This window comes from Polypterus senegalus, chromosome 3, assembly GCF_016835505.1.
Source record: "Polypterus senegalus isolate Bchr_013 chromosome 3, ASM1683550v1, whole genome shotgun sequence".
Classification (NCBI taxonomy): domain Eukaryota; kingdom Metazoa; phylum Chordata; class Cladistia; order Polypteriformes; family Polypteridae; genus Polypterus; species Polypterus senegalus.
This window is the reverse complement of record NC_053156.1, coordinates 22,156,374-22,168,255: the sequence shown is the minus strand read 5'-3', so window position 1 is coordinate 22,168,255 and position 11,882 is coordinate 22,156,374. Positions and strand designations below refer to the sequence as shown.

The 11,882-nt window shown below is 43.5% G+C and overlaps 1 protein-coding gene across 1 annotated transcript in view; it reads left to right on the top strand.

Moving 5' to 3' along the window:
• The first annotated feature begins 5,750 nt into the window (after positions 1-5,750).
• gpd1b (glycerol-3-phosphate dehydrogenase 1b) overlaps positions 5,751-11,882 on the top strand; it is a 48,657-nt gene continuing 42,525 nt past the window's right edge. The window contains exon 1 of the mRNA XM_039746781.1: positions 5,751-5,896. Within this exon, the coding sequence (XP_039602715.1) occupies positions 5,853-5,896 (44 nt within the window). The 5' untranslated portion in view covers positions 5,751-5,852. The remainder of the gene's footprint in view (positions 5,897-11,882) is intronic.

Below are 11,882 nucleotides of genomic sequence, written 5' to 3'. Positions count from 1 at the left end.
TTTGTGTCTCGTTATTGTTTGGCTGCTCATTAAGGAAAAAGAAACAACTAAGGGGTCCGAGTCACCAAAACCAAGGTAAAACTAGTTCATCAGCAGCAAAAACAGCTCACTGATTAAGAGGATGGTTAGAATGAAAACCTGCAGCCCCTGTGGCTCACCAGGACTGGAGTTGAACACCACCTATGGTCTAGCGACCCACGTCCTGCTTACAGAGGAACTGAAGCATTACGCACATCCGAATCTGTTCCTCGGAGAGTTGCAGTCAGGGCGGCTGATGGAACGGTCCTTACGGATGACACTGCAGTTGCACCCGCTGGGCTGGCTACTTTGTTCAAAGCTGATCCCCCGTCTAGGATGTTGGACATCTCTGAGTCTGCAGTTCTTGAGACGGATCCTCCAATTAGCTGTGAACCACCCAATCTCACTGAGACTGCACAGGCTGGTGGCACAGCTGTCTGCCTGGCATTGTAAGCAATCTCTGTCTCCATTTGGGAGACTGGCATCATCCCATCTGACTGGGAAGTGGGAATTGTCCCTATCTGGTGAGGGAAAGGTGATCACCTGGATTGGGGGAGCAACAGGGGGGTGACACTGCTCTCGGTGCTGGGTAGGGTCCTTGCTAGGGTCATCCTCAATTGGATCCGTGATCACTTGCTCACCTACCAGTCTGGTTTTACACCTAAGAGGTCTACCATCGACCACATCCTGGCACTGAGGTTTCTCATGGAGCGCAAACGCGAATATCGGCAGAGTTTCTTTGCAGCCTTTGTCGATTTTCATAGAGGGTTCGACTCAGTTGATCAAGCTGCCCTGTGGGACATCCTGAGGATTCACAGGATCCCCTCGAGGTTACTGGATATCATGGCCAGCCTGTCTACTGGTACTGTGAGTGCTGTGCAGAGTGGAGGCAGACCCTCTGCGTCTTTCCCAGTTGACTCTGGGGTTCGTCAGGGGTCTGTTTTTGCTCCTATTCTGTTCATTGCTTGTATGGAGTGGGTGTTGGGCAGGGTCATGGGGTCCTGCGACTGTGGCACATCTGTTGGCAAAGTCAATGGAGGCTCTGATCAGGGTTCTTGAGAGACTGAGTGAGGTGTCTGAGGGTCTGGGCTTGTGAGGGTCCTGATAAAAACCAACATCCAGGCCTTTAATGACCTCTTAGACACTTCAGCAGTGTGTCTGTCTGTGGAGAGAGTGTCGACCTCGTCGAGAGGTTTACTTACCTCGGCAGTGACATTCCTGTGAAGTCAGTAGATGGTTTGGGAGAGCATGAGGAGTCATGAGGTGGCTGTAAAGGAGGGTGTGGTGCTCCTGATATCTCTATTAAAGGAAGAAGGTCCAAGTCTTTAGAGTCCTGGTGCTTCCTGTTTGTGAGACATGGACGCTATCCAGTGACCTGAGATGAAGACTGGACTCCTTGTGTCTCTTCAGAGAATCCTTGGGTACCGTTGGTTTGACTTTGTGTTGCTCACGGAGTCCTGAATGAGGTACATGACCTGCATTGTGAGGGGCACTAAAGACATGTGGCGCGATTCCCAGAGGGTGATGCAGCTCATTGTTGAGGACCTGAGTGGCTGGACCAGGCCAAGGGGAAGCCCACTTAACACCTGGCTGTGGCAAATAAATGGCCACTTCCAGAGAGTGGGACTGGACCATGTGTCTGCCAACCAGGATCCTGAACTGGTTTGTCGTTTGGTGTGTACTGGTTGTACCAGTGGCTGCTCCCCAACCTGACCTGACCTGTATCACTTGTTTATCATCTTTCATGTTACATTTTTATAGATTCGGGTTAAGTAACACGCCAAAATCACAAATGAACTCATTCCCAGGGAGTGGGCGTCCCCTCTTGGACAACCTTTGCTGCATACAATCACACAGACTAAGTTGAGGTCTTCTTGATCTGATTGTGTCCTGCTAGGTAGTCTTCCATACATTAAACATGTCAGGTTTTTCTACATATTAGGAAGTTTTTCAAAGCACAAAGAACCAACTTCACATGCGGAAGACCCTTCCCAGAAGTCAAGCACTGGAGCGACAAGGGACCACACAACCCAGTAAAGAACCATAAAGTGCCATTAAAGAACCAGTATCTTTAAGAGTGTGGGTAACAGCAGAACTCAGAATGGAGTCCCTCAGCAGACCTGAGTGTTCTTATCACTGTTGCCTCTGGTGAGAGACGTTTTTCATCTTTAAAGTTGATTCAGTCACACTTGAGGTCTTTGGACCATGGAGGACTGTAGCCAAAGCTCACAGAGTGTGATTTTGAAGGTTTCAGCAATACCTTTATGAGCCATATGAGGTGAATGTATGAATAAAAAAAATAAAATGATTACAGTAAAATACACTTAATCCCCCTCAAAATCCTCCCACTCTCTTGAAACACACTTAGCCTATCATCCTTGCCGCTTTCTGAAGCCGTTCTGGAAGTCCTCTGTCATGAGTGTCTTTAGTTGTGGCTGTCATGGCTGCCTCGGTGTCCTGCGTGTCAATCAAGATCCAACATCAAGATGATAATGAATGTGTTTTATGACCTTGATGGAATTGTGAAAAGCTGGGTTTGTACCTGGGAACGCTACAGTGAACTCTGAATATTATAAGGGCTTGTAAGAGCGTTTAGGAAATTATGTGAGTAGAAAATGAGAAATGGGCAGACGCACTCATCCTCCATCGTGGCATCTCCGTGTCACACATTGCTTCTGGTACAGCAATTTCTGTCAAATAAAAACATCGGGAGTGGTCTCAGATATGGGGATGGATATTTGAGGAGTAAAACGCAAGACGATGATTATATTTTTACTAGCCATCTCCTGCGGCTCCAACCCGCGTATTAGTGAAAGGGGATAGTGAGGAGGCCCCGCCCAGCTCTCTACTCCTGACGTCACGCTTCCCCCTCCCCTCTCAACGGGAATGTTCAAGCAAATTATAAAAAAAAAAAAGATCTAAAACCATTAAGTTGTTCTCTCGTTTGCTAACTAAGCGGAGTTAACGTTACGCCCCGACGCGTGAGTGAGGAGGGCCCGCACCCCAATGAGTCTCTCTCGGATTCACGCTAATAAATCGGTACCGCAGTCCGCAAGCGAACTATGATACTTCATACAATGAGAGAAGTCGCAAAATCAACCGGAATGTTCAAGCAAATTAGAGAAGAAACCCAATCTAGATCCGTTAAGTAGGCCTAGTTCTCTCGTGAAAAGCGGACAGACAGACATAAAAATGGGTATAAAAAACTCGAACAAGAAATTTTTAAAACCGTTTCTTAGCGAGCAACAATGGGCCAAGGGTAACCTACATTCCAAATTACCCAAAAAAGTCCCAAGTCCTGAGAATTCGGGAGATCGCGTCACTCAGTGGTATTTGGCTTTATAGATACAGGGTGACTCAAATTTATGTTAACACTAATGGTGTATATACGTATATACAATTTTTGTGGGCAATTTTGTGTTGAATATGATGACGAACAGGTTGAGACATTCCTGTAAATCATCTTGCCCATATGAAGTATGTTTTTTGAATATTTATTTTTTTAAAGTAAATTTCCAGCATTCAAATGTTAACATAATTTTGAATCACCCAGTATTATGTACATTAAAGGACCATCAACAACAAAGCGAATGGAATTAATAATATATTGAACAATTATTATAAAAGTAAAGTTGAATAAACCGGACTCTGAAGCTGCATGACTAAAACAACTTGCCATGATAATTGTTTTTTGGCGAACCACTTTCAGTAAGCGGAAGGTGGTCAAAAGTTGCAGGAGACGTTAGTAACGCGTGTAATACTTGTACACAAAATTTCGTTTACGGAAAGCAAAAACGTTCTCAAATATGTATGGAGCAACATCCATCCATCCATCCATCCATTTTCTAACCCGCTGAATCCGAACACAGGGTCACGGGGGTCTGCTTGAGCCAATCCCAGCCAACACAGAGCACAAGGCAGGAACCAATCCTGGGCAGGGTGCCAACCCACCGCAGGACGCACACAAACACACCCACACACTTGGGCCAATTTAGAATCGCCAATCCACCTAAAACATTTAAACGTCAAACGGAAAGTTGCGATTATCTCGAAAACCGGTCTTTTTTTTTTTGAAAAAATGCGTAGAATATGGTGGTTTATCATAATACGGTGTTAAATTATGAAGATTTTAATATTTTGGGGAAAATGCTTCGGGTAAAGTACCTCTCCCGGTTAGCGGACCGAAGTGAAAGCGCACGAAAGTTATCGTGTTTACACACGCACAGACACAATTCCAAAAATTGTATTTTCGGACTCCAGGAGGTCTAAAACGTCGGGATTCATCAAAATCTCGAAATCGAATTTTTGGACGATTCCAATACTTTCCTTGTATTGTAAACGAGAAAGTAAAAACATGACGGTGTGTCCTCATCCACCTTATTCTCCGGATCCGGTGCTGCGTGCGACTTCTGGCTCCTCCCCAAAGTCAAAATGACCAGGAAAGGTAAACGTTTATCAATGAATTTAAGACATGGAGGAGATCACGACAGCGCCACTAAAGACACTGGCAAGGAATTTGTGTGTTCAAAATGAGGGGGAGTATTTTGAGGGGGATTAAGTCTTTTACTGTAATATATATATATTTTTTACTTAAACTTGTACCGTATTTCTGATCGCACCCCATATTTCTATTGTCTTCAATTTTTACTTCTTATTTAAAATATTGCAATGTATGGTTTGTATTTATTTTATATTACCATGTGCACCTTACATTATTTGCATTTTATTTACTTTTTCACTCATTTTGATTTTTAAAATTGATTTTATTATGATTGTTTTCTATTTCTATACACACGTGGTTTTATTTATATAATAGGTGGTTGTTAGATTTTCCCCGTTGATCTTACTACTTTGCCCTAAAATAATGGCAATAAATTTGAACACGTCGGGACTCGGGGGACGGTGAGTTGGGGGATCCTCTTGGACGTTTTTGTCACAGGCCCCAGCAGAATCGCCAATGTGACCAGCATATTAGTGAAACATGACTCACCTCATGTGAACCCAGCCCCCTAAAACTTCTCTTCTTCACGTATGCTGCTCCATCTTTTCCTTAATAATTCCTCCAATGAATTGTGGCTGTATTTTTTTTTTTTGTCCATCCAACATGATCAAACAACGTAGACAAAAGTCTGCCCCTGAAGTTACATACAAAATAAATAAAAATCACACAAGTAAAATTATAAGGCGCACATTTGAGTCCAGCATCAAAATGTAACAAATGCTGCCCCCGTATAGTACCGCAGCCCACCAGAAGGTCTGTGCCAGTCACTGTGACCCATCGACAGAGACATTGAACTCTCGAGCTCGTGGTCTGCAGTCACTTTTAGTCCCTATGACATTACGTACCTCATTACTAAGACTTATAATTGTTTTCTCCTTTCTCTGCTATTCTATTCATCCATTCTTTCGCGAGTTCAACGTGTGCACGTTGCATGTTTCACTGTCGGTCGATTTCAGTTTTGCACCCATTCATACAATTAAATTTACCGTAATGATTCGAAGCAATCATTGCATGGCATACTAACACACATTTATTTGCCGGCTTTTTGTTTTTAATGATTTTTTTTCGTCAGCGTTTTCCATTTCCCTCGGCTGAAGTTCCCTTTAACAGAAGCAGGTTGCCGTTCTCGGCGCCTCTGTCGGGGGCGTGCGTCCAAACAACTCGACAGCCAATCATACGCTGGGAGGCGTGGCCACCGCCCGCCCCACGTGTTGATTAAATAGCCGCGACTGCAGTCCAGGCGCTGCACTCACTGGGATCGCTTTCGCCAGCCTTTCTGGTCTTCCCAAAAAGTGAGTGACCACGAAGGCGGGCAATCTTGGCACCTGTAAGGATGGCAACGCCGAAGAAAGTGTGCATTGTCGGCTCCGGGAACTGGTGAGTAGAGATCGGCCTTCGGCGGGACGTGCAAGAAGGACGAGCGGCGATCTCCTTGGCCACTGGGGCGCTTGTGACAGTCTGTATCTGCTGGTGTAAAAGTTGATTGCACTTGGCGGTGAAAGAAAAAGCTGCGTGGTGCAGATCCTCGGCGCTGGCCACCTACTTACCAAGCAGCTGACATTTAAACGCTGCCAGCGGCTTCCCCTTATAGACACTGTCCATTTATAGGGCCTAGGCGAAACATATTTAATGATTAACAAGAACCCTCGCCCTCCACCCTGCGATCTTCTGTGATCCGATTATTTATTGCACTCAAATCAGCTGTCCAGCGAACGTGTGACTGCGAATATGACGAGGCGTGCGGGAGTGAGCGCCTGTCACCTCATCCTCTCTCTCAGTTTCTGTGACTTCTGGTGTCGAAACGCTGCGGCTCCCTCAGGAAATCTGCTGATCGGCATTTCTTGTTTGGGAGAAATGTCAAGTATGTCAACAAACACTTTTGTTTCAGAGGTCCTTGTGTTAAAGAATACAATCGGGCGAGGTTGTTTGTCTTGGCTGACGGGGGAGGTCCAGTCCTGACGGGAATAAACCAGAACCGTCACGTGCTGCCCTCCAGGTGGCAAGCGCCCACCAGCTCCACAACTGGAATGCCAGTCCTGACTTTTCAAGGTGGCAGTCGACAGGGAGTCATTATATAGCGCCCTTTGCTGCGCATGGTCGGCACCATGCTCTTAATAAAACACTCTCTCTCCAATATTGTATATACTGTATACTGTATGTATGACATGTGTCTGTTGGGTGTAAATTTTATTTCAAGGGGAAGACCACCTTTTCAGGAGTCTCAGTAGGTGAAAGGTGTCCAGGTTCATGTCCTCCATACTTCCCATGGCCGTTAGTCAGTCAGATTAGGAATTTGTGTCAACAAGATCACAGGAGCAATAAGGGGCACAGATGAACATTTATTAAGGAGACATTTCCCCACAAATAAGAATTTGCATGGAGAACCACAGAAACATGGAATGCGGTTTATGGAGTAGAATGTACTTTTGGGGGCGGCATGGTTGCACAGTGGGTGACGTTTGTATGTTCTCCCCGTGGCTGTGTGGGTTTGCTCCCACAGTCCAAAGACATGCAGGTTAGGTGCATTGGTGATCCTAAATTGTCCCTGATGTGTGTGGGTGTTGGTGTGTGTGCCCTGCGCCCGGGGGTTTTGTTTCCTGCCTTGCACCCTGTGTTGGCTGGGATTAGCTCCAGCAGACCCCCATGACCCTGTAGTTAGGATATAGCGAGTTGGATAATGGCTGGATGGATGGATGTACTTTTGGAGACGTTAGACAAGTCGGATTGACGTGCTTGTTGGGCTCCATGGTTTGTTCTCATTTAAAGTGGTCTGAAGTTTTAATGTCCTGTCCAATTTAATAACAATAATATATTTTAATGTAGCACACAAAGCACTTCACAATGCACAGTACCTTCAGAACAGTACAATAAGAAGAAAAGAGCAGAAAAAGATCAAAGGAGAAACACAAGATAAAAATGAGTATCAACCACTAAACACCAAATACAGAAAGAGAATAAAGAACAATAAACAAGAATAAAAATACAAAATGTGGGAAGACCATGGAAAATAAGGAAGTTTGTGAGCACCTGGACTGAGAGAAAGGCTGAGAATGTCAGCAGATGTTAAATACCACGTCCACACCATTAAATAAATCTAATAAATAAGTAAAGTATATAGTCGGAACCCACAGGGCATGTGCAAACCAGTGTGTTCTTTGTGCTGGTCCCAAGCCTGGATAAATGGGGAGGGTTACGTCAGGAAGGGCACCCGGTGTAAAATTTTGCCAAGTCAATATGTGGACAACGTAGATGATCCTCTGTGGCAACCCCTAATGGGAGCAGCCGAAAGAAGAAGAAGAAGAAAGTGTATAGTCGGACTGTGGCCTTCAGGTGCCCAAGGGCAAACCGCGACACATTTCAGGACTTTTGTATTCCCAGTGTGATAAGCATTTTGTATTCAAGTCGTTGTGGTGATCCTGCTGAATTATTACTGTGTGCTGTTAAAGGTCTTTATTGATACTTGCAGCCTCACGGAGATGTTGGTACTGATCGTAACAGTTACTGTCATACAGTATATTGTGCCTTGGGTTGTTTTCTTGCATCTACAGGGTCCAGGGTTTGTTGTACTTTTCTACTGCAAACACATTTTCCTCTTGGATTATAAAGTCTACATGAAATGATATCATATGGTATTATATTTATATAATGCATTACTAGAAAAGTTTGTAATGCACCATTTGTTGGAATGAGAAACACAATGCATATATCTCTTTTTAATGCCATTTGGTGTGGGATATGGAAAAGCAATGTCAATGTTTGTGATGCACCATCTGTTGGAATGAGAGATGCAATGCATTTTATCATTGCATGCATTAAAAAATACATCCCAGTAGATGGGGCACTGCAAACATTAATGCTGCTAAATCTAAGTAATCTTTTAATGACCTCAGCATTAATATTAAAATGCATTAGTAGAAATGTTTGTGATGCTCCACTTATTGGGATGACAAGTGCAATGCATATGTTTCTTATCAATGCCATTTGGTATGAGATATGTAGAAACAGTGTTAATGTTTCTGATGCGCCATCTGTTGGAATATGCAATGCATTTTATTACTACAAATGTTTGTGATGTTGCACCTGCTAGAATGACAAATGCAATTCATTTTATCACTACGTGCATTACAAAATACATTGCAAACGTGAATGCTGCTAAATCTACATCCTGAAATTGACCTCCACATTAGTATTAACATGCATTACTAGAAATATTTATGATGCACCAATTGTTGGATTAACAAATGCAATGCATATGTCTCTTTTCAGTACCATTTGGTATAGGATACAGTATGGAAAAACAGTGTTAATGTTTCTGATACGCCATCTGTTGGAGTAACAAATGTAATGCATTTTATTAATAAAAAATATTTTACCGCTTTATTCTTTTGGAGCCTAAAGGGTTTGAACACTTGTGAAAACAGGGGTTTTCTCTTTCATTTCTTTAGAAACTTTTAACAGATTGTAACCTTTTGTACTTTTCGTGCCCAACATCCTCAAGTGGGCACCGTGGAACTCGATTGCCATTTTCCATAGAATACCAGAATTGGCAGGTCCACCATTGGCACCCTGTGCTTTTCACAAATGTCAATTGTTCAGCATGACCAGTGGTGGGTCAGTGATGGTCTGGGGAGGCGTATCCATGGTGGGACACATAGACCTCTACAGGCTAGACAACGGCACCTTGATTACCATTAGGTATCATGATTAAATCCTTTGACCCATTGTCAGACCCTATGCTGGTGCAGTTGCTCCTGGGTTCCTCCTGACACATGACAATGCCCGGCCTCATGTGGCGAAAGGATGAAGGAATTGATCCCATTGACTGGCATCCCCTCACGCTCACTCGCATGACTTCAGTCCAATAGAACACCTCTGGGTGGGACATTATGTTTCTGGCCATCCGATGCCTCAGCCTGTTCAGGAGATCAGTGATGCCCTGGTCCAGATCTAGGAGGAGATCCCCCAGGAAAAAATCCGTTGTCTCATTAGGATGTTGTCAGGCAATTTTTGGGCTTACAAACTACTGAGTATGATTTGGAGTTGCTGCAGTGGTATTTTGGCCAAATGGACTCACCTGCCTGCCCCATCATTTTGTTCCCTTTGATTTTCGGGGTGTCTTTGAGTTCAGCCCTCTGTAGGTTCATCATTTTCATTTCCATCCTTTCATTCCTAACACATCACCATATCAGTCCATAGCAGTAGAGACAGCCAACAGGATTTGTTATCCCATTGAGATCTGATGTGTTTTCAAAGTGTTTCTTTAATTTTTTTGAGCAGTTTATATATATATGTCCTGCGGTGGGTTAGCCTTGTGCCCTGTGTTGGCTGGGATTGGCTCAGCAGACCCCGCTGACCCTGTGTTCGGATTCAGCGGGTTGGAAAATGGATGGATGGAAATATATACATATATATATATATATGTGTGTGCGTGTGTGTATATATATATATGTGTGTGTGTGTGTTGTGTGTATATATATATATATACAGTGGTGTGAAAACTATTTGCCCCTTCTTGATTTCTTATTCTTTTGCATGTTTGTCACACAAAATGTTTCTGATCATCAAACACATTTAACCATTAGTCAAATATAACACAAGTAAACACAAAATGCAGATTTTAAATGATGGTTTTTATTATTTAGGGAGAAAAAAAATCCAAACCTACATGGCCCTGTGTGAAAAAGTAATTGCCCCTTGTTCAAAAATAACCTAACTGTGGTGTATCACACCTGAGTTCAATTTCCGTAGCCACCCCAGACCTGATTACTGCCACACCTGTTTCAATCAAGAAATCACTTCAATAGGAGCTGCCTGACACAGAGAAGTCGACCAAAAGCACCTCAAAAGCTAGACATCATACAAAGATCCAAAGAAATTCAGGAACAATTGAGAACAGAAGTCATTGAGATCTATCAGTCTGGTAAAGGTTAGAAAGCCATTTCTAAAGCTTTGGGACTCCAGCGAACCACAGTGAGAGCCATTATCCACAAATGGCAAAACATGGAACAGTGGTGAACCTTCCCAGGAGTGGCCGGCCGACCAAAATTACCCCAAGAGCGCAGAGGCGAGTCATCCGAGAGGTCACAAAGACCCCAGGACAACGTCTAAAGAACTGCAGGCCTCACTTGCCTCAATTAAGGTCAGTGTTCACGACTCCACCATAACAAAGAGACTGGGCAAAACGGCCTGCATGGCAGATTTCCAAGGCAAAACCACTGTTAAGCAAAAGAACATTAGGGCTCGTCTCAATTTTGTTAAGAAACATCTCAATGATTGCCAAGACTTTTGGGAAAATACCTTGTGGACTGATGAGACAAAAGTTGAACTTTTGGAAGGCAAATGTCCCGTTACATCTGGCGTAAAAGGAACACAGCATTTCAGAAAAGAACATCATACCAACAGTAAAATATGGTGGTGGTAGTGTGATGGTCTGGGGTTGTTTTGCTGCTTCAGGACCTGGAAGGCTTGCTGTGATAGATGGAACCATGAATTCTACTGTCTACCAAAAAATCCTGAAGGAGAATGTCCGGCCATCTGTTCGTCAACTCAAGCTGAAGCGATCTTGGGTGCTGCAACAGGACAATGACCCAAAACACACCAGCAAATCCACCTCTGAATGGCTGAAGAAAAACAAAATGAAGACTTTGGAGTGGCCTAGTCAAAGTCCTGACCTGAATCCAATTGAGATGCTATGGCATGACCTTCAAAAGGCGGTTCATGCTAGAAAACCCTCAAATAAAGCTGAATTACAACAATTCTGCAAAGATGAGTGGGCCAAAATTCCTCCAGAGCTGTAAAAGACTCATTGCAAGTTATACATAAACGCTTGATTGCAGTTATTGCTGCTAAGGGTGGCCCAACCAGTTATTAGGTTCTGGGGCAATTACTTTTCACACAGGGCCATGTAGGTTTGGATTTTTTCTCCTAAATAATAAAACCATCATTTAAAACTGCATTTTGTGTTTACTTGTGTTATATTTGACTAATGGTTAAATGTGTTTGATGGTCAGAAACATTTTGTGTGACAAACATGCAAAAGAATAAGAAATCAGGAAGGGGCAAATAGTTTTCACACCACTGTATATGTGTGTGTGTGTGTGTATATATATATGTGTGTGTGTGTGTGTGTATATATATATATATATGTGTGTGTGTGTGTGTGTGTGTCTACACCCCCCATTGTGTGTGTGTGTAGGTCTCCTCGCCCAGTGTGTGTGACTGGATTGAGCCGTCTAATGGCCTGGTCTCTCATACACAATCAGTTAGTGTCTTTCTCCCTAAAATGGATTCTCATTAACACCGAGGCAGATAAAGCAGACTTTGTGTTTGTGTGCGCAATCAGATTCTTGCCTGTTCATTTTCA